This window comes from Lipophrys pholis (genome assembly GCF_963383615.2).
Source record: "Lipophrys pholis genome assembly, chromosome: 16".
Taxonomy (NCBI): domain Eukaryota; kingdom Metazoa; phylum Chordata; class Actinopteri; order Blenniiformes; family Blenniidae; genus Lipophrys; species Lipophrys pholis.
Window position 1 is genome coordinate 7879919 of NC_137634.1, and position 23227 is coordinate 7903145.

At 41.7% G+C, this 23227-nt stretch overlaps 1 protein-coding gene across 2 annotated transcripts in view; it reads right to left on the reverse strand.

Moving 5' to 3' along the window:
- Positions 1-1439: 1439 nt before the first annotated feature.
- Positions 1440-23227, reverse strand: part of LOC308121506 (roundabout homolog 1-like) — a 90370-nt gene continuing 68582 nt past the window's right edge. For both annotated transcript variants that reach the window (XM_080482765.1, XM_080482764.1), the window contains 23 exons: positions 20354-20478; positions 20082-20253; positions 17483-17688; positions 17319-17400; positions 17078-17237; positions 15924-16090; positions 15703-15824; positions 14631-14865; positions 13906-14027; positions 13571-13742; positions 13203-13400; positions 12479-12505; positions 11855-11894; positions 11509-11663; positions 11029-11388; positions 10816-10935; positions 10588-10723; positions 7965-8117; positions 7439-7881; positions 5225-5365; positions 4920-5135; positions 4134-4288; positions 1440-4060 (listed from right to left, as the gene is read on the reverse strand). In XM_080482765.1, the coding sequence (XP_080338891.1) occupies positions 4046-4060; positions 4134-4288; positions 4920-5135; positions 5225-5365; positions 7439-7881; positions 7965-8117; positions 10588-10723; positions 10816-10935; positions 11029-11388; positions 11509-11663; positions 11855-11894; positions 12479-12505; positions 13203-13400; positions 13571-13742; positions 13906-14027; positions 14631-14865; positions 15703-15824; positions 15924-16090; positions 17078-17237; positions 17319-17400; positions 17483-17688; positions 20082-20253; positions 20354-20478 (3722 nt within the window). In that variant the 3' untranslated portion in view covers positions 1440-4045. The remainder of the gene's footprint in view (positions 4061-4133; positions 4289-4919; positions 5136-5224; positions 5366-7438; positions 7882-7964; positions 8118-10587; positions 10724-10815; positions 10936-11028; positions 11389-11508; positions 11664-11854; positions 11895-12478; positions 12506-13202; positions 13401-13570; positions 13743-13905; positions 14028-14630; positions 14866-15702; positions 15825-15923; positions 16091-17077; positions 17238-17318; positions 17401-17482; positions 17689-20081; positions 20254-20353; positions 20479-23227) is intronic.

A 23227-nucleotide genomic window follows, 5' to 3' on the forward strand; every position in this document is an offset into this window, starting at 1 on the left:
TAGACTCATCCTCTCACACTTTGAAAAGCCCTGATCTAAGCTATAAGTTTAATGGCTGCATCAGAAATAATAAAAAAAAAAAAATCATTTTTTTTTTTTACTGGCTACTATATCATTAGCCCGTCCAGCACAGATATGATATTGCAAGTGGGCTCAAACTCACAAGATGCCCATTAAATAGAATGGAGTGCACAGCAGACCAAAGCAATACTGGCTTTCGGTAGATCCTCATGGAAAAACTGAAATAATGCAATATAACTGGGATGTTTCCCGGTCCAGTGTTCCCCCACCACACACGTTTATATTTCTCATCATAATTAAAGGGGAATAAAAAGGACTGAGGTGAAGTACAAGCTGGGTTGGAGGATGTGTAGTCGTGCAGAGGCAGACAATGGAGCATGTCCTCACGACATGTCTTATTAAAAAGAAAGCACTATCCCTTTGCATTGCACATTTTGGACAGAAGCGGGGACACACATTACACACTGGTTGCGGCAGAGCTTGCATGCAATTATTCCTGATTTGGTGCCTTTTCTCAAGCTGGAGGTAAGATCATCTTAAATGTCACAGTGTCTTACCGCCTCACTGCAGAATTAGTGCAGGATGTCTCCCGGTAATAAATCACAATTATACAATCAGTGTATTTATTTGTGGATGACACACCGCTTACCATGTGAGTCTTGGGATAACCAACCTACCACACAATGTGCTGAAAGACATCTGTGAAATACTTTCTTCATTTCAAAAGCTTCCAGCTGCTCTCTTGTTGAAGACTCATAAGCGAGGTTAATTAAACGGCATATCTCATCACACCCTCTCAGTTCTCCTTTCTCCTGTTTCTCTAATCTACCTCACCTCGCAACCACAGAGAGCCACGGGTCTTAATGTGCCTACGAGACAAACTGAGAGACATTCAGCAGAATTATGATCGCTAGAATTCAGGAGCTAAACCGGGGAGACACACACATGAAGAAATGTCTTTGAAGAAGTCTTGGTTGTAACCATCGCGGCAAACGTCCCGTCTGTTCAAAGCGATTTGATTTCAGACTTTTGTCAGTTTAATTTCATGTGGTATCAAACGCAGAAGCATGACTTTCAAAATCGTTTCAGCTCGTTTAAAATATAGCAAGTGAAGTTTTGTCATCATGAACATCCTCGTTCTGTAAACTGTATTTAATTTGATTCATAGAAATGATTCATTCTTTTTATTCTATCTTCTTGTCAAGGCTTTGGGATTGCATGTGCTGCTGGACAAAAGCACAAAAAAATAAATGACCATGACAACTTCTTTCAAACTTTAAATTGACTTTTTAAAAACACAAATGCAAAGCGAGAACAAACCCAAGCCGTATTCTTACTTGGGTTAAATCATTTCCTCTTTTCACCCCAGCAAGATGAGCCGTTGTGTTACACAAATGAGTTATTCAAGTGTTGTTGTTGCTTTAAGAACAGCAATGTTTATTCAAAGAGAGTAGTTAAAGTGACATATTTGTTCCATAAATAACCCACAGAGTACAGCTGGACAAGATGACCAAAATTAACAAAGCAAATGCAGGGAAAAACTGGAGGGAACAATGATGCTTAATTAAAATGTATTTGAATGTAGTGTGGTGATTAGTACTCTAGCCTCATTGTGAAGAGATCCAGGTTAACGTCCGGGTTTAGCGTTCCTGTGGGGCCTGGTGGACTTTTATTTTTCCTATGAGAATAAAAGTTTATCTAAACTTACAGTCAGCTGTGATCGCCCTCAGCGCCCCGTGAAGTTGGATGAAGTAGGATTTCGGACATGAAACTTTGAACTGTGGGCTGGTTTATTACTTTAGCAGATTCTGTCGTTTTCAGGTTAATTAGCTTTTATGAGACCCATAAACATGAAGCAGCTATGGCTACTGAGGATAACTTGTGGCTTTTAGTAATAATGACTGCAGCAATGGAGGAAGGTACACATGACAAAATACAAAAGATAGTGACAACTCCATAACAATATCGCAAACTACACTGTGTGACTTTAAAACTTGGGTTTTTACGAGTCTGTATTAAGTGTGCTAAATTGCACATTCAGGCAAACAGATTGCATGATCTCAGTTCGCATGCATTTGTGGGTAATCCACTAAGAAGTGTGACACAACGGGGCAGACAGGAGTGTTCAAACGAGGGCTTTGCGTGCCTGTTGAAATGAGAACGATCTCCTGAAAACGATATTGTTCCTGTCGCCTTTGACTGCTTTCACTGTGGAGTGGTTGCACGGAGGGCTGAGCACAAAAATTAAACGAGATAGCATGAAGGAAGTTGCCAAACATATCAGAACATTACACAAGTTTGTTATTTTGCTTAATCTATCAGGTTCCACATGTATGTGTGCAAGGTTGCGTCCATTTTTAGACCTTCAGTAGATCGGACTAGTTTGATAGTGCATACCACACAATGTTAATTTCCACTGAATCGGAGTCGAGGACCACTACTATGCACATCGACGCACAACCCATCCTGCGTCACCCTGTAGGTTATTCATGAATTGAGTGCTACGGAAAAAAATAAATAATCAAGCTCATCAGTTATGTAGTAATTGTTCTTGTGGCAATTATGTGCATGAGGACAGCCCAGAGGACGAGACAAAGCGCAAAAGACGCACTTTCACTTTTCACTCTGAGTAATCTGAAAGCTGGATAAAACGTTGCAGGAATCTTCAAACGGCGCTCATAGCAGAAGTGCAGGAGCTGATGGATGAGGACCAAACTGCCCTGCTGAAGACTCGCTTCTGATTTATTGAGAGGGTATCAAACAGGGTTCAAGACAGGCGCAAGACATCCACGGTGACGACAAGACTATTTTGAACCCGAAATATTGTTTGTGCTTTATTTGCCATAAACTCATCTGGGATCAGCTGTAATAAAATATTGTTAGCATGATCATGAAGTGAGTATTAATATCGAACACATGCTGCTATTGAGTTTTTAAGGAATTGGAAGTTGGCTCTAATCTCTTATCCATGGATATCATTTATTGCCAAAGTCATTCTCAGTTTAATAATATAGATGTAAGCAGCCAATCTGTTGGCAACTGCAAGTACATATCCGTAAGTGATTCCTCGTCAGTGCATTGATTAATTCTGATTATAGTCCAGCTGTATTCCAGAAGTTACGGCCAAGGTCAATGGAACACAGGAGTAGATAAAAGGAACTCAGTGGAGAGAAACAAGAAATGGAACCAGTCCATGATGAGACTTTTCCTCATCCTGAGGGAGCACAGAGCAGTCCGGATGTCAGGTGAAACCTCCTACAGGTGAATCTGCATGCAATTCTCTCAGTACACACAACAGATAGCTCAAATCTGAATGTAAAGCAGCTCAAAAGTACGCAACCGAATGCACAACCACAACAAACAATCTTTTCCTCAGCCCCAGTGAACTGATGAAATGCTTAAACGAGCGTTTTCCTCCAGAGTGAAATTCATTTAACAATGGCAGAATAAAATTAAGTGATTGTGCTTTTATAACCAAAGTAGGACAAATAATACAAAGACAAGATGTACATCACTTATAAAACATTAACACTGTTATATAAAATTTGAATTTGAAGCACTTCTGTGGCAGTAAACAATTTACAAGATGGCTGGTAATGACTGTATATCAATTACAGTAAAAGAACGAAGACAACCGACAAACAAAGTTCATACGGACCGCGTCAAGCAGTCATCGTGGACAATATTTTTTCATAGACACTCACGACCGCCATCAAATGTGCATTCATCTTACGTTACTGAGTAACCAGCAGTTCAGGGTCCCGGGGGGACGGAGGGGCTGGTCACCCAAAAAAACCAAAAACAAATAAGCAGTGCATCAAATCCAAGTCAGGGGACTCAAACATGAGAGCACTTCTTTCTTTTTTTTTTTTCTTTTTTTCCAACACCTAATGAAAATTTCGAAGTAGAAAAAAACAATTATATGTTTTGTGCAGTAATTTCAGAGTCTTTTTCCGTCTGGGAAAGGTCATAGTTCTTTATGTGAAGCAGCTGCAGGGTATCTTTTTGTCCACCTGTTTACTTCTCAATTATGCTGGTACTGTGAAACAAACAAACAAAAAAGATATTTAGGGATAGCGTCGCACTACATGTGTAGCATTATACTCAGTTACCTCTTCCACCTCTCCCGTAAGTACCACGTGTCCTCCCTGTTTGGTCCTCGAGTCGCCAAAAGACAAAAAGCTGGATGGATTAGATTCATCTGCCTCTCTTGGAGTTTGACCTGATGGGAAAGAGGGACGGCTATACAGAAGAACGTCCCCAAATTCTGAAGGACAAAAAACAAAAACAACAAAAAAAAAAAAGATCACAAATCATTCAATAAGAAATGATCACATGTATGATTCACCAGCTGCTATTCAAACTCACCAAAAACAACTACCGGTAATAGATCCTCCATGACAAGAAACTCTAACACTTTTTTTTTTTTTTTTTAACCCAAAACGCTGCTGATGTCCACAGTGTGTTCGATTTCCATTATATCCTGCCTATTGGACCCTTTTCTAGAAATAGGTCACCCACATTTCTGGTGACAAAATCGAGTAGAAAGTGGTGTGAGGGTCAACATCACCTACTACTCCACTCCACATTAATAGCACTGCTTGTTCTTTCATCCATTCCCCCTTTCATTTTCTCACGTTTGTCCTTTGTTCCTTTCCTTTTGTTGGTAGTAAAGGCAGGTTTCCATTTGCACCTTTCCTATGTTTGTCTTGTCTATCATATGTATGTGATGTTTTGTTCGCTGTGCTATTGGTTACTTTTGAGCATTAAAGAAAGGGACACTCGTCTCAATCACTTATGTCTCTGAGATAGGATTTGCAGCAGACGTGAGATTGAGGTGTCATTAAGAAAAAATACAAAATGCATTGAAACTGTTGAAACTGGAACCCATACAGCACCTGAGTGCTGTCGGTGTTTTCCTTTCCCCGCTGTCTGATTCTTGTGGTTCTCCTGGTTCTCTCTGGGCTCAAACGTGCCCTCTCTGACCCTGTGAGTCCCCGTGCTGCCCCGTCGGCCCCTGGCCTCGCCGGAGCCCATCCGGGGCAGGGTGGCCCCCCTCACGTTGTAGTCACCGTGGGAGGTGTGGCTGGTGAAGTTCAGAGGCATGCAGGAGTCTGTGGACGAACCAGAGCGCGCACATTCAAATGTTTTGGTTAAATAAAGTCACGCCGGAGCAGATTGATCATTCTCGGCTCGTATTTACCATCATTGAAGACGTCTTTGGATGGGTAGCCCTGTTGACCAGACTGGCTCTGTTTATGCCTCCGGGGCCTTTTATGTGTGATTGCGGGACTCATGTTGCTATCTGTCGACATGGGGCTGCTGGGTCGCTGGTGCCGCCGGCCTTCCATCACCACACAGAACATTAACACACAAGTGTAAAGTTTAGGTTGCATCGTACATGTAAAACTCAAACTCTAGTTGACAATAACAGTAGCATAAAGTATGAACTCATTTCAACAGTTCTTAACATTTCTATTGAGAATCATCTATTTTCGACACTGATCAGGCAATTATCAGGCTTTTCAATTATATCAACAAGTCCCAGCTTATTTTCTTAAAACTGTTCTGTCAAATCTTTTCACTTTAAATATGGGCGTACATGAGAATAATTGAAAGTTCTAGTAGCTTTACGTTCTGTAGTAAATTTAACAGTGCTGATCAAATGGTCAATGGATAAAGTTACTGATTACTTCTTCAACGATAACATGGAATTACTTTATTAGTTACTGATAACTTGCATTATTTTTTAACTTTCTCTTGAAATCCAGATTCTCTAATAATGTGCACAGATTTGTGTTGTTTAATGTATGTATTAGCTGATGTGTCAGCACTGTGTCGGTCTGTATGTGTTTGAGTACATCAGGCTGATGCTCTATTATAGGGGTGTGAAACACTCAAATCCGGCCCACCAAATAAACAAGTGAATTGTAATGATTTCAATGATAATTTCTTTTTTTTTGAAAAACTAATTTCTTAAGAATAGTTGACACAACGCAACACTGAGACCCTAAGGTGAGAACAACCTTCATGTCACCAAATAAACAGTGCTGTACAGTGTTCCTTTAGCTTTCCTCAGGAAATGCTTTGTTGTTATCATGTTGTAGTTTTCTACCGCAGGTAACACATCAGGAGTCTAATTTGATTCGTGTTTCCCCCTCTGATCCTGAGGAGCAACCACCCTGCATTATGCCGACATCTCCCAGCACACCTGATTGGAGTGAATGACTCATCCAGGTGCTCCAGAAAGACGCCATCATTTAAACTTTTAAATCAGGTGTGTTGAAGTCGAGCGACACAGGAACATGAATCGGACCGGGGCTTAAGGACACGGCAGAATGAAGTTTGAAATCTCCCATTACAAAATACAGTATCCAGCTACATGAAAATCTATGGATAAATGACACTGTTATCATTACAAATAAAACACGTTTGAAATGATGCTTGTTAAATCAATATTTTCAATAGATGGTATATTTACACATATACGACTACTGCAGCGTGTAGGAGTTGGTGTAAAAACTCTCAGCTAGTAAAGTCTGTGTGTGTGTGCGTGCGTGTGTGTGTGTGGGTGTGTGTGTGTGTGTGTGTGTGTGTGTGTGTGTGTGTGTGTGTGTGTGTGTGTGTGTGTGTGTGTGGGTGTGTGTGTGTGTGTGTGTGTGTGTGTGTGTGCGCGCGCACGTGTGTGTGTGTGTGTGTGTGTGTGTGCGCGTGTGTGTGCGTGTGAGTGTATTCTCTGGGTATGTCTGGGTACAAGAACATACTTAAGATTTATTTGTTGGCTCGCCATTACCTATAGGTGTGTATGTGAGTGTTTGTGATGGTATTATCTCACGTTTTCCCAGGGTGCAACCTGCCTTCAACTCTTTCCTGCTACTGTAAATGCACAAATCCTGTCATATTGATTGACAAGAAGTTGAACCTCCCTGAAAGCTCCGAAAAACTCCCACTTTGTGACTTAGTTGATCCCAACTGGATCGTGTTCACATCAATTTGTTTTTGCCACAAGAAGGTGTGACTTTTCTCACTTCATAAGTATATTGTATAACATGACAGTAATTGTTTTTCAAGAATACTGTTTTATTTTCAAATCATCATTATATAAGCCTGTATGTGACCATCGTGTTTGTGTTTTTCTTGAGACCTGAAAGATTTTATGTCATTCGATTGTCAGAAAATGGAGCCTATTTTTGCGTATCTATGTAACTATGTGTAATGCAATATAACCCTTGCTAAGTGTTTCACTGTTATTTCTATACTTTTTCATTCCTTTCATTCATACATTCAGTTGACGATGGTTAAAATGCGCCATCAATCAAAATAATGAACCTGTTTTGGACCAGTTTTATCATATCATATTTGTAAGCGAACCAACCGCAGTAAAGATATGTTAATGTAGGTTTGACAGCTGCCTCACCTGACTCCTCTGGGTATCTGCACATGCGCAGTCCTACGATATCTCGCGACGAGGCCACCGCCTGGTTGAAGTCGCCATCTGTGAAGAAGGACCCCTCCGAGGTGCTGACAACACTGGACCTGCCCGATGAGATGTTGTCCTCAGACGCTGAGCCCCAGCTGTTCACCATGGACCCCGTGACTGATCTGTCCAGATCCCCGGTGCTGGAGGCTGGGGTCTGCTCCAGCCCATGGAGCAGCAGCTTGTGTGGAGAGGGGTGGTGCAGCTGGTGCTTGTGCTTGTGATGGTTGCGGTGTTGGCTGTAGTGAGTTTCGACGTGCTCCGCATCTGTTTCCTCCTCTTCCTCCTCCTCCTCCTCCTCCTCTTCCTCCTCCTGCTCGTCCACGTCCACGCAGAGGCGTATTGAGCTGTAGGTGTGTGTTGGGGAAAGGTGGTCGAGGTGGCTGGAAACCCATGTGAGTATTTTTGTCAAGACAACAGTTTAAGTAGAAAACACCAAAAAATAAAAGCTCATAAATTTGGCTACCCGAGCTGTTGGGCTCCATTGTGCAGACCGTTGCTCAGGTCTCCCTGTGATGATATGACTGGCGGGTGACTATATGACGCTTCGATGGGGGATGAGGCTGCTCCTCTGACTGGTGGGGTGGGGCAGACTTCTCCTCTCTCCTCTGGATCAAAACTGATAAGAAAAGGACAGCTGACATAAGGTAATAGATAAAGGAATGAGGGGCGCGAGCAGTTCTGACACATTAGTCACGGCCCATTAGACATGAATGCACAAGCCTCGGCCTGCCTTCAAAACAGTCCAACAAAGGAAAACGTACAAAAGTGAACAATAAGCACGCCGCACAATCTGTTTTTTTATCGCTCACATGCTGCTCATCTTTTGAATGGATACTTGTTTATCTCACTCTCTTCGTTGTACATTTCAATGAAGCCATTACAATTATGTACACCCTGCTATAACAGCAAAGTGACTCTCTGACAGTGACAAAAATCTAAATTGTATAATTAGTTTGGTGTAAAGTGCTTGCTGTGACAACACACTCTTGTTTTGACAGAAGGCTTGCAGGTGTTCGCAGCGCATCCCCAATTAGGCATGTGTGCATCAGATAACTTTATCATATTACTTTTTCTTCCCAGTCAGGATAGCCGGATGGCTGCAGTTGGCTAATGAGCAACATAATATGCAATAGCTGTAGGGTTACACGACACATTGAGAGATGCTGCTAATCTCATTTTTGGCACTTGTGTGTCAGTCAAGAAATAGTGAAATTGGGTGAAAGGGGGATTTTCATGTGCACTATTAAAGCGGGCACACCTTTTTTGCACATAGTTGGAGCATTAAATATTCACATTTCTTAAGGAGAAAGGATTACTGATGGTCATGAATATTGAAATATTAATTTCATCAAAAAGACAAATTAACCTCGTTGTGTAACAATGTCATATGGACAAAATGAGAATGCTATATAAACCTCCAACTAGTAATCCTCAACAAATGTCATTTATTGCCTGTGGACAGTGATAGTTTGTTTTTGAAAGTGAAATGATCTGGCATTCAACCAAAATTTACTGCTTGGTGTGACGGAAAAGGTGCGTAGTATGAATGCGAGTTTAGAGCAGGGCTGTCAAACATAAGGACTGTGGACCAAAACCACAAAGTAGCTCCAATCCAGCATGCAAAACCACCAAGAAAATTGTAATTTTCCAAAAAAAAGAAAAAAAAAACCCTTATAAACCGTATATATATAACACAACACTGAGACCCAAGCTGAGATATTGGTGCCTCGTTGCTATCAAATTAGCCTCAAAGCCATGCTGTCAGGGTGAGTTTGTAAAAAGGTGCATAATGCAGCAGCTGTAGGCCAAGTTTTTGGGAGATTTCGCTGTATTTCGCACCAGAAGGTTTCACTAAAAATTGGCTTTATGTTGAGATTGTCATTTTCAGGAGCAATTGTTTGGTTTTAAACATATAATTTTCATCATGTATACTCTGTACAGCAAGAAAAAAAAAAAAAACACAAAAAACAAACCACACTTTCAAGATTAAATGTAAAGGTTATTGTGGTATTAATTTAGCAATCTGGTTGACTCAAGATGAAATTGGGCTGTATGTGTGTGAATTAACTGCATGAGGGATTTTAATGGTGACAGCTCTGCTTGTCTTTCATTTTAAAACACATTTCTTTGACAAGGTGTTGTCGGGAAATCATGTAATTCATATGCAATGGGCTCAGGCTGGGATAGTTCTTCCCACTGGTCTGCTCTTTCTTTCATTTTTTTTCTTTCTTTTAGACACCTAAGCTCAACATCTTGACGTTTGAGTAATCACAGGAAGAGTGTGTGTAGAACATTGCAAGGAAAAGAGAGAAAGAGGACAACTGTGCAGTGTGGGGTGTCAGAACAGTGCGTACCTACCCGGGACACGATAAACACACCCAAAGAAAACCCTGCATGTGTGTGAATCTGCATGCACACATTAAATACATTGTATCTCCGCAGCATAGCGTTTAAAGCTACTTTAGCAGCAAACCAGCCATAACCCATAATATAAAAGTCTTTTAAACCGAGTGTAAGTAAACTCCCACTCAGGTTGCACATCCTCCAACTGAAAGTGTGATGTTGTTGTGGTATTGTTGTGTGTTGACGATGATGTATTATACTATTTCTCTTCTGCATTCCCATTACAGTTATGATATAACTGCAACATGAAGCTGTAATATTGAAAAGCTTCACGCTTTTTCATCCTATGCTTTTCTTATATATTTAGAACCACTCTTTGTTTTCACATTTCTGCTATTATCCGACCCCCGCAACAGCCCCCTGCATGTGCTCTTAACACACCTTGAAATCCATGAAATTACTATCAGAGGCTCAAGATTAGATCAGAATTATTAAACCTGGTTTGGAAGGGATAAGTAGAGCCTGTCTGAGCGTGAGTGCCTGAGAGGCTGGAAAGATATACCAAATTGAATACATTATTTCACCACACTGAGCCCTCCAAAAACCTAAACAGGTTGAAAGTGGGATCACATGTACATATTTAAAGCTTGATGTCAAAGTGTATGTTTTCACAATCAAGGAAGGGTCGCAAAAAACGCACACCAGGTATTGTCACCATTTGTGCAGCAGCACATGCTTCCTACCTCCTTTCCATTGGCAGGCTATACTCATCGCAGTCCCACGCATTAGCATGAGGAGGAGACAGGGCTTCTCCCCAGCTCACTGCATTATGTTTGGGGATCTTTGGTGCCCGCGTTCCCTTCTTTTGATTTTGGCTCCCTGAGAAATGAAAAGTAAACATCAAGGTAAACACAGACTCCCAGTTTGCTTCATCAATATTAAACGTGGCGCGGAGTAGTAGCTGGCCTCACCTGAGGTGCTGTTGCTGCCTCTGTCTGAACTGTGGTGTGAGCCTCCTGTGCTGTGATCGCGGCTCTGGTTGTAGGGGATAATTTTCGGATGAATCATCCCCTCACCTCCTTGCAGATGATCTGAACACAAAGCAAAACTTGCAGCAGCTTTTCTTTTCTTTTCTTTTTTTTTTTAAATGGAAATGGTGTGTTGCATGTAAATTTTGACACTACCTTTGCTGTTTTGCTCCATCATGTTGCACTGCATCTGCGCTGCCATCTCTTTTGTGATTGGAGGCAGGTTGGGGGGCTGTTTCCAGCAGGGTATGTCCAGAGGCTCGGCTACACAGCCACCAGCGGCTGCCTTGTTCTTTATGCTTGCCTGAATGAGCTGTGTGGTGGCATATGGAATGGGCTCATATGTGGCTGCTGAATCCCCTCCTGGACTTGCATAGCACAAGTTGGAGTTGTTGAATGTTTTAATCTCATTGAGCTTGTTGGAGAGGTTCACATCGCTGTATATGGCTGTCTCAGAACCAAGCTGTCCCCCCTGTTTGTTTTCTGGATGGTTTCCATAGTTGGCTATGCAGTCAGCTGAGTAGACGGAACAAAGAAGCGGCACATGAAGACACGGAAAGTCACAAACCTTCAAGACTGCCTTCCCATTAGTGACACAATATCCAGCTGCCCTTTGGGATAAAGTGTTGCACAAACCTGGTCGACTGTATGTTGTCATGTTGCTGTCACTGGTGCCGTTGCCATTATTGCAGCAGTTGATGCTACAGTCCTTGTGATTGGCACAGGCATTTGGCCAATTGTCTGGCAGCCACAGCTGGTTTAGAGGTTCACCCATGCTGAGAAGGCCAGGTCTGCAACAGGGAGGACCACAGGGCTGTCAATCACAACCTGCCACCTCCTCAAATCAGCAATCAAAGGGAAAGGAGTGGGATGTGCAGCTCATTCAGAGCAGTGAGACAACTCCCCCTACTGCTCCCTCAGTGGAAGTGCATTCCTCCTGCTTGCCTTTATATAACACAGGAGGGACAAAAATATCACTCACCTGCCAGCACTGCACACAGATTCTCCCCTTTGATAAGCGACTGCAAAGAGAGACAGCAAAACATTCAACCTTGATGAGCTGTCAAAAAAGAGGAAGTGCCAAAGGCGCAGAAAACAATGAAAGGCATTGCAAGGAGTCGGAGCAGGAACCTAAAGTCAAAAGTCTGCACTCACTTCAATGCATGCGTCTATCCATAGGGTGCAAAGTCTGACTGTCTGGTTTAATTTGCATGAAGACAACACAAATAATTGCCTGTGCCTTTACCCAACTCAACATAACTCCACCACTGATTTAGAAACACTATTTGAGACGGTCTTTCATACCAGCAAAACAAGAAAATGAAAAGGATTCCTACTGTGAAATATATTCCATACTCCGCTTATTTAATCAAATGAGCCAAGCCCAGCAAGTGCAGTTTGGCACATAATTAGCCTGCAGATGTTGATCGAAAAGCACATTCTTGTTTCTTCATTGTCATCTACATGTTTTAGTCACAGTTTCTTCTGTTTTTGGATGTTTTAGTAAACTTCTTGCTCTAGCTCATATACTTAAACTTATTTTTTGTTTTTAAATCTCCTCAAGTGTATTGTGTGTTCTGTGCAGTCGTGTAGATATGTTACATACCTGTAGGTGTGAAGGTGAACGAAGGGACTGGAGAGACAAAGAAAAGCAGAATGGATCAGCAACTTCAGCATTATATATTATACAGACATGTAATATTCCTGCTGTATTTCTTTGTGTGAGATTTCACCACACATGCCACGTCTGGTGTGTGACTGACATCTTTTCGTGTTAAAGAAATCTTGATGTATACAGACATTTAAATAACCACATGGCATCTGTGTTACTGCTGCCTCCATCTTTGACATAAGTGCTCAGGTGAAGGTTAATGGGGGTGACAGGCAAACCTGAGAGACGGGGATGAAAATAACAGCACTGTTGCAGCAGACACGGTAATGGCAGGTTGACAGGCCTATGCCTACAAGTCTGGGGGAAATGACACTCTACAAATAAGCGATTAAAGGTCAGCCTTTGGATGTCTGCGTAGTCTCAAATGCAAATTTGTTCCCGAGGTCTTTGTGTCAAAGGAAGATTAGACTGGAATATATTTCACCTTTTGATGTGATCTGCTTATCAGCCTCTGAAAAATAATCTTTAATATCTCTCAAATGACTGCCTCTGTTGTGCTCTGTGGCATCGTGTCAAGGTTTGATCACTCCTACGCTCAGAGCGGCCTTTCTGTGTGCTCATGAAAGGACTATTACAACCTGTTCTGCACATGCACGGCTGGTCTGCATCACCAGAAACATCCATAATGCATTGACAGAAATGGGAGAGAAGTACACACCCTTGCGGATGCCTGTGTATGTGCTGCTGAGGCCACTTCTCTTCTTGCGATGGCGGTAGAGCCACACGCTGAAAATCATGAGAACCAGCCAGCAGGTGGCGCCAATGCCGGCAATAAAGGCCGGCTGCTTCACCACATCTGAAATCTGAGTCAAGGTGTCTTTTTCCTCATTGATATCCACCATCTGGCCTGAAGAGTCTGAACCATTGAAGGCAGAAAAAAGAGAAGACAAAAGATCATTTAGAAACTTAATAATATGATGTTTCTTTAAAACTTTTTTACACAATGAAGTCAATGGAAACTGCAATAATATCCAATTTTCAACTTAAGAAGCTGCGACATACTGCCTTTTTTTTAATGACTTTTACCTAATTGAAAGAAAGCAACGTCACTCTTCACCCCGGGTCCGGCCCCATTGCTGGCTGCCACCTCCACGCTGTAGCGAATCCCCGGTGCCACATTGGCGATGAGCACAGAGAAAGTGGAGCCATCCACAGACTGGTTAACGTGGTAGCGACTCTCATTACCCAGGCACCAGATCTGACAGGAGGAAGTGAACAGGGGATGGGATGACAGTGATTGCCCGAGGGACACGTCCGACAACACGGCAGGCACTAACGGTTTCGCAAAGACAAAAATTTACATCCTAACTGATTCGGGGTGGGAGTGTGTCTGAGTATTTCTTTTTTTTTTTTTTTTTTACCTTGTATTCTTGAATGATGCCACTCTTCTCTACTTCTGGAGGCGGTTTCCAGGAAACAAGGATGGCAGTCCCATTGGCATCACTCTTGGTTACTGTCACACCCTGGGGGGCTCTACTCGGTGCTGAGAAGAAAGCAAACTGTTCACATTTGACCAGCTCATATGTGGGTGTGTTACAGTAAGCAAGGAAGGCTATAATTAGGGTGCAATTTGCAAAGAAACAGAAGGAAATCATGATGAAAATGGAAAAAGTGGAGTTTAAAACTTGAACAAATATAATGAAGGCAAATTATGTAAAGGCAGTAGAGCAATGCCTGACCACTGCTTTGAAAGTAAATCCTCTAATCCCCCATCAAGCAATATTCTTTATTGACAACAACAAATCCTCTGAATGTGAAATTCATCAGCAAGTCTCACAGCAACCAAAATTCAATGAGTATGTGCTGTATGATCTATCGCTCATGAGACCCGAGAGGGGGCAGTTAGGCTTTACTTAGATTGTACAATATATTAGTTGATGTTTTTGTCTGGTTTACTGAGGGAATAGCTTGAATCAGAGAGCGAGATATATTTTTCTTCTTTTCCTCTGATAAAGAAATAATTCAGGAGGAGAGGGGATTTGTACACCAGAGGGATGGATGAATAACTCTCACAAATTCTGAACATAATACACTGCAATGTTTCTAATACTCTGTTTAGAATGAAAGACTACAAACCAAACTTCACCTTCTTCCAAAGTCCTGACCACCTTCACCTCGCTGTCTGCTCCCTGGAACTCATCAAAGAAGGGGCGCACTTTGAACTCATAGATGGATCCTTTCTTCAGCTGACTGATCACCACGCCGTCCTCCCGCGGCGCGCGAGCCTCCAGGACACTCCACTGCCCTTCAGGCTGGCCGTGCTCAGCGGACGCCCTGTAAAGCACTTTGTAACCCTGGATGTACGGGGACTGCTGCTCGACCTAGTGGAGAGGCAGGGATAAAACATGCAGCGTAAATGTCACAAAGCAGCCTCATAAGCAACTAAGCATTTGGCTGTGAATCAAACTAAAACTAATGTGTGTAAAGTCTAAGCTTCATGAGATTTATGTGCGCGTTAAAGCCATCCATCCAGGGGGCAAAAAAAGCTTCATCTTGTGTGAGTGAAAAACCCTGCAGAAAAGATGTTATAACTCAGTTAATTGGCTTTTCCTACAGGGTGATATAGATTAACATCTCCCAGTATCTGTGTGTTCTCATTGCAAGCCACGAGATGAGGTCATTAATACCTTCCACTCAGCGTGGCTCCGGTTCAAACTAGGCGAAAAGAGGACTAAGCACTTTCCATTTAAACCACACAGTTATGACAAAAGAGCCTTGAAAAGATTTTAGTAGTGGCATTTACATATCCACACAGATCCGCACGCTTATGTGCTTGGTTCATAGTAAAAAAAATATATCAAACCAATGAATTAATGTCCCTGTGTTGTCGATTTATTTTTCTTTAGAGAGAAAAATCCAACAGTGTAATGCAATGAAACACAATAAAAGTTTAATGCGTTCAACTTGTGTTAGGATATATCTCCAAAGCTATAATGAAGAGGTGTTTTACTGTATGCCAGTTTAATGTGCATATTTTTTTTTGTTCTTTAAAGTTCTTTATAACAACCTTGATAATAAAAAAAAAAATCCATCAGTTTTGACAGTATTTTCATAGCCTGATCCCTCTACTTTTATAACATTGCACTGGCAATTTACTTAAACTTTACCAATGGAAACAGTACATAATGTACAGGACAGTCAATACAACGCAGCCTTACCATCCACTGCAACCTGACAGCAGATGATGACAGGACGGTGGGTGTGTACAGATGGATCACAACATCCCCCAGCTCTCTCTGGATGTGACGGTGGTCCACACCCTGCATGGTGGAGGTGCTCTCTGTGTGTACCGAAGGAAGGGAGGATGCAAAACAGTCACATTACTCATTTATTTTAGATCCTAAAGTCTAAAAAAAAGCAATGAAAAAGCTGCACTAACCCTGCGTTCTGACAGAGTCGGAGATCAGACTGGGGTCACTGAGGCCGTAGGCGTTCACCGCTCTGACCATGAAGAGGTACACAGCGCCGGGTTTTAGGTTTTTCAGAATGAAAGTCTGTGCCTTCACATGCTCAGCGAGAGTCACCCATCTGTTGCCCAATGCATAACTGCAGGAAAAGGTAAAAAAATAAATGAATGAAAACATGTTAAATCAAGGTCTGTTTGATGTAGAAACAGTAGATATACATCTCACATATGTCCAACTATTGTTGGTTGAGTACCACAATACTATATTACTCATTATATTCAGCTAAAATGTTATCATTTTGCTGTTTGTTTGCTTCCATTCGCCATGGAGAGATTGGAAGATCCACTGAGCCCCCACAAAAACAAAATCAAATATGATGCCATTTCGTTGGACGTATCGGTGGAGAGATTTGTAAAATATATCGGAGTATTACAGCAAAAAAAAAAGAAATCAGAAGTTGGTAAAAAAGAGACGTATTGGAGATTATCAGTCACAAAGCTAAAACTGTTGGAAAAAAGAACAATAACAAAAGAGATTCAGAAAAGACAGCAAGCCCTAAGAAAGGGTACAAAGGGAATATATCCTCTAATAAAATAAGCAAATAGAAGTTGTGGGAGGGCAGCTGAGGAAAAATTTTCAAAAGCAACATCTCTGCTGATGACCGAGCCTTATGGCACCTACTTCTGATACAATTAAAAAAATTAAATCATAAACAACACAATCATTTTCAGATCTTATTATCCATTGTACATAAATTGTCAGTGCTTTTTTCTTAGTTGGAAGTTAAATGATTTTGCTTTGTTTGTGGTCTTTTCAAATGCAAACAGTCCTGACAAGAGAAATCCAAGTTAAAGCAGTTAGGCAGAACTTAGTATAACGCCTGTTCTTGAAACAACAAATGGTGTTGATAACAAGCAAACCACAGCAGACCTACTCTTATAAATGAACGTGACGTTTATTTCGAGGATTTCAATACATCACGAGCACTGTGGAAGGTTTAATACTAGGGAAAGCTGAACAAACGGGCCAGCATCTCTCGTACTGTTTCCAGATTCGAGTTACGAGTTCACAGAAACTAAATTTCATTTCCAATAATTGATTACCTTTAACGCGTTATTCTCCTCACCTGAATGCCTCAATTAGGTAAGATGAAGGTGATGCGCCGGGGCCAGATTTCCACGACAAAGTGACGGAGGAACGGCTGACCTCCGTCACCTCGGGTTTGGATGGAGCACTGGGGATCAGGCTAGGATCTGAGGGACTGGACTGGACAACTACTCCAAACTCTGCAAGTTGAATACCAACAAATCCATTTGAATAATCATGTCAGGCTACACACAGTTAAAATCTCATTTTGAAAAACTTACCCTCCACTTGTAAGTAGGCTGTCCAGGAAGCCTCTCCATTGAGACTAGAAGCTACACAAGTGTATAAGCCGGTGTCTCCTAGCTGATGAGAGAAGCAAACATTAGCAGGCAGGCTTGTTTTGTCTCGGATTGGATTTTAACTAGCTGCATTACTTAATCGATACCTTGGCGTAGTGGATCTTCAGTGATCCCATCTCTGTTAAGGACATCCGAGAGTCCACGGGAGAAACCACCACGCCATCTTTCTTCCATTGGACCGTGGGAGGTGGAGTTCCAGCAGCCTGACAGCCCAGCACAACGGTGCTGTCCACAGGTACAGTCTGATTGATCGGGCCCTGCCTAATAACAGGAGGAGGGTGGTCCGATCCAGCTAATAAAGCACAAAGGATGTAAGAAAAAAAACCCGATAAAAATATTAAAATTGTTCCATGGCGGCTCACTGCAAATTGTATTGTAAACTCCATAAATGATAGAACTGTTGCACTGGGACTATTACTACATTCTCCATGGAAACATTGTATAATGCGATACAGCCACTATCAGCAATAAAACTGCAGAGAACAAGGAAAATACACAGTAGACTAAAGAAAATGTGAACTCATTATACTCCAAAACATTTTGGTTACAGTTTATGCCGTTATATGACTAAGGCATGGTATTATATCACATTTAAAAGGAAAAAATTTGTTGTAACAAACTATCTATACTAAACATGGGGGACACATGGATTACATGTGGCACTTATCCCATTTTTTCCAGCCCTTGAGCCTATTCCCAAATATGTGAAAATCCACTGGTTGAAACCGTAGGGATTATTTCATTCATAGTTGGTTTCAGAAAGGTCACTTCAACCACACTTCAATGAGATATTCATTTTAATTCGGCTATAACCAAATGCATTTTTGAGCAAAATATCACACCTGCATGTTTATTTCTAAAATTTAGACACTGTGTGTGGGTTTTTTTCCCAGGTATTTCTGGTTTCCTGCCACAGTCCTAAAACATGAATTTTAGACAAATTATTGCTAAATTTCTCCTTGGCGTGAATGTGAGTCCATCCTGTGTTGGGCAAGTGACCCGGGCAGGTTATAATAAGGTTACGATGTCCTCTCCTTGTAGTGTATAAGATCTCACTATGCCCATTCCTGGTCTAGATTTTGAACAATGAAGTGACTAAATGCAATGTGCTATTACTGATATGATCATATAAAGGTTTGTTGTGCAGAATACATGAGGGGTTCATAAGTCAAAACGACGAGTCTAATATAATAGAACAAAAATGAACAAAATGCCACAAAAAAAGATCACTGCGTGACTAGAAACAGCAAGCTGACGTTCCTAAAATGTCAAAGTTTTAGAGACAGAGAGAGAAATAAAAGTAAGACAGATGAAAGTCGAGCAAATGGAAATGAAATGCGGGGAAAAAGTGAAAAAAAAAAGAAAAAAAAAAAAAAAAAAACAGGAGACAGATAAGATGTGAACGATATTGAGAAGAAAATTGGTAAAGAGGGAGAACAATAAGCTTTGGAGGCTGTGCAGGCAGTGGAGGGAAAAGAAATCAACTCTTTCCCCTCCAGCGGAGAGCAACTAATCGTTCATTGGGTAGTAGGTACCGCTGGAGCCGGATCCAATCATGACGGCAAAGCCCAACTAATAACAGTCCCACTTAGATAACAGAGCTCTCTCTCTCTCTCGCTCTCTCTGTCTGTCTCTTACGTTTTAAAAACCCAGTGAATGGGGGGAAGGGGTGCCAGATAAATAAATAAATAAAAAATCCCCCCCCCCCCTCCAAAAAAGGTGGAAACAAGCCTTGAAAACTGCCAGAGGTAATGCGAACCAGTTATTACCATACAAATGCAGCACTCCAAATAGGGGGATGAGAGAAGTGTTGCAGGATGGGGAGAATTTTGGGGGAGGGGGAGAGCACACAAAAACAAGTAGAAGTGCAGGCTGGTGCAGTTCACTGAAAAAATGTGCAAAAAACACAACCTCACCCTTGTTCCTCTTTTAATTTTGCCACATGTATACCTCTTATCTCCCCGTTAAGCAAAGGCTTGCCCGTCACAACTGCAGCACATGGGCGTAGGGACTACACTGAATACCTCAATGTGAATTAAATCTTTAAAAAACCTGAAGCAACTGTCTCCATTAATGTATGTATGTAGCACAAACTAACAGAGATGTGCTCTCGTACAGGTGCGCAATCACTGGTGTGAGCCTGCGAGCACATTTAAATTGGTTTTTAAAGCAATTAACACAGTTCTTTCATCGTGTAGCATTTAGATGATAGCTCCTCGAAACATTCCCCCATTAGAAAAATCTATAAATGATGTCATATGTCAATCTTACAGTCCTAATTAACAAATATGAGCAGTAGAATGTCGCATCAATTCAGATTCTCTCATGAAGAACTATATTTAAGTTCATTTTGTATATATTCTGTAATCTATTACATTGTGTACAGTTTGGCATTTCAATTTTCTAAGCGGTAACAACAGGCCCACTTTACAGACAGTTACCACGGAAACAGAAGATGTTGAGCCCAACATGTACACATTTCATGAAACGCCTCTCCTGACAGCGACCAAGGCCAACTAACACACCCAGAGCAAAATTGCTGGATACCTGCTCAACAAAGGCACAATCCAGCAGCCAAACACACTGTTTTGCCAAAAGACAAAAGAATAAAGCTGGAAAAAGCTTGGCCATAAACCACTCCCCTCCTCGCCCACCGCCCTTTCATCACTCCTTGTTTTTACTCACAATCTGTAACTTCCAGTAGTGCTTTGGTAATGACGCTGCCGGCGATGTTGAGAGCCTGGCAGCTGTAGAAGCCGCCATCCGAGCGCTGGACATCGGTGATGGTCAAACTGCCCATCTGCGAGACAGACAGGCGGCTGAAGGGCTGTGGCGGCTGGTACGAGAACAGGAGACTCTGGAGGAGAGACCGAGATCACCGTCGTAAAACCCGTTCATTATCTTTATTTACACAGGGTAGTGATTTAGTGTGATGACAGACTGAGGGTCAGTCTCACCTCGCTGCCCTCCCTCTGCCAGAAAATAGCGGGCTGTGGGTTGCCGGTGGCCTCGCACTGGAAGGTGACCATCCTCCCCACCGCCGCCACCTGGTTCCTAGGCCGTATGGCAAAAGCTGGGGGCACTGCGCAAGAGGAAAGGTCCTAATTACCTGGCAGTCTGACACACTCTTACCGCTCTCTGTTGTAAAACATCACAGTCAGCATAAAAGCTAAAGAAAATGGAGCCAGAGATTCTCTCAAATGAACAAAAACATCACATTGATTTACCCATACAAAGCATGAATTACATACTGTAATGGTGGATGGAATTACAGTGCAGATAGGACAGTGACAGGGGCTCATGATTTCCTGTTGCTGTCTGATGGTGGAGGAGAGATGGATGACTACTTACCGGTATTGACTACAAGGGGAAAAAGACAGAGAAAAGCAGTGTAATGAGTAATCAGGGTGGATAACTACAGTCATGCAGCACACAGTAATGACAAATGCTTGAATGAGTCACGATGGAAATGGTAAGAAGCAGAAATATGTCATGAAGTCAAAGACTACTAATACAATGACATCCTCTCAATGTTTAGGTGATCGATGAAAACCTGTTTATTTCCCTTTTAAATTGTGCCATATTCGTGGAATGAGCAGCGCAGACCAGCATGTCGGTCTTTCCCGTGAAAAGTCGAATTTTCTTTGCGGTTGAATCTTGTTTTGGGATTCTTGTTGGATTAAACACTTTGTCGAGAGTCTTGCGGCCAGAGCAGCGGACTCTGGGATTTGATCCCACAGCGGTCACCCCTGTGGACCCCCGAGTTAAAACCATTGACCCGCATCAGCTCACCAGGTCGCCTTAATATGGCTGCCTGCTATAATCTAGAAAGAGGATGCAAAAAAAGGAATTTTCCCAAGGGGACTATTAAAGTATGATTAATTCAGTTTAGTTCCTGGCACAGTTAAAAGTGAACTAATTAGGCTTTCAAATGTATATAAGATTTACTGGCAATTAGCATCGTTACACCAAACAAACTGATTTAATAACTACATTTCTTTGCATGTAGTTTAAAAGTCTCTTACAACAGTTTCAAGCAGTTTCAAAGTCACGTACATTTCAATGTGATCAATTTCTTTAAACATTGGTAGGAGCCATTTTTTTTACTGTGGATGGTTTGTGCTTCCTTCTGAGTTTTTCAGTTGAAATTTCCTTGCTTGTCATTTTAAAAACAGTTCATCCCTTTTTTTTTTTTTTTTTTTTTTTTTTTTGGAGCTTCATTTGCGCTGATAGATGAGTGCTTTAACTGTCTCTGTGACAAAGACCAATGATCTTCACCTCTTATCTAGTTTTCCAACACAAGTTAACAAATTGTATTCTAAATACATTGACAATCATAAGATTTCATCACCTCTTTTATTTATGGGCTTCATCTGCAGCCCCCCCTGCCCCCCCCAAAAAAATATGTCTCTGTTTCTCATCTTCTCAGCATCGGTGCAATGGTTTCACATCTCTCAGTGGTCATTTTACACCCTTCTCTCGTTCCTCTCCTCACTGCAGTTGTTGTGTGTCTCTTTCTTTGTGTAATGTCAGATCCATTTGTATTCCTTTCGCCTCGACTTGTAGCTACATGGTGTGTCCTTGCAGCCAGTTGCATCTTTTTGTGATCATTCTTGGTGTCTTTGTAGTGGTTTTCAATCTCAGTGCAGTCGATTTTCAAAGTTGTTTGTTGGCAATAGAATTCCTGTGATCTTTCAGGACTGTGATAGTAGGTCGACTTCCAACAATTATTTCTATTATATTTCATAACACCCTTAAGCCCTAAAATAAAAGTTGTTTATCTCTGATTACACCCAGCAGACTTGGCATGTGAAAAATGTATGTAATTGCTGTTTACAGCCCGAAAAAAAGACAAAACTAGGAAAAAAGTGACACTCAACCAGTTATCACATTAACTCATAAGAGGTGAGAAACGATCGTGGTGTTTCAAATGAGGCGGGGCAGGGGAAGGATTTTCTGCTCTGTGTGTGTGTGTGTGTGTGTGTGTGCGTGTGTGTGTGTGTGTGTGTGTGTGTGTGTGTGTGTGTGTGTGTGTGTGTGTGTGCCTCACAAACAAAATCCCACTTGGAGAAAAGGAATGGCTGAACATCTTTAACATCTGTAAACTAGATTCATGGAGAAATGACTGCTGGTTTTGGAAGTACTGCGCAAGGATGACTGTGGTAAGGTGGGTTCAAGCGTCCATTCTGAGATGAGGAATATATACTTATATATAGTTAAATTAATGTATGAAAGAAGGCAGCGAGAAACGCCAATTCAGCTTTGGACTCTGTACAATGAGTGAGGGAATAGTTTAATATTAACCAAATGTTGTAAGTCACTAAAAAAACATATTCCATGATCAGGACTTTGGCTTTGCCTTGAACAAGCCTGAGGTTAAGACTGCAATGTTTTCAATTGCTCTCACTTAACTTTATAAAAGAACTTCTGCTTATCTCCTATACTCCCTCCCTCATGTGTTCAATGGAGGAATTACCTATAGTTCTCTTTGATCCACCTTTTTTTTTTTTTTTTGGAGTAAGAGGAAGACAAAGTAATTGGAGCCGTGTCACATCCCAGCATGTAGCTAGCCCTGCCTTTTCTTTAATTAAGCCCTACTGTCCTTGCAGTATATATCACCCACTGTGTCAATGCTGTGTGTGTGTGTGTGTGTGTGTGTGTGTGTGTGTGTGTGTGTGTGTGTGTGTGTGTGTGTGTGTGTGTGTGTGTGTGTGTGTGTGTGTGTGTGTGTGTGTGTGTGCGCACTGCATATAGGACTGTGTATGACTGTCAGAGGTGTCTTTCTGCTCATTTCCTGTCAGTGATTTAAGAACTGAAAGGTGTCATTATGA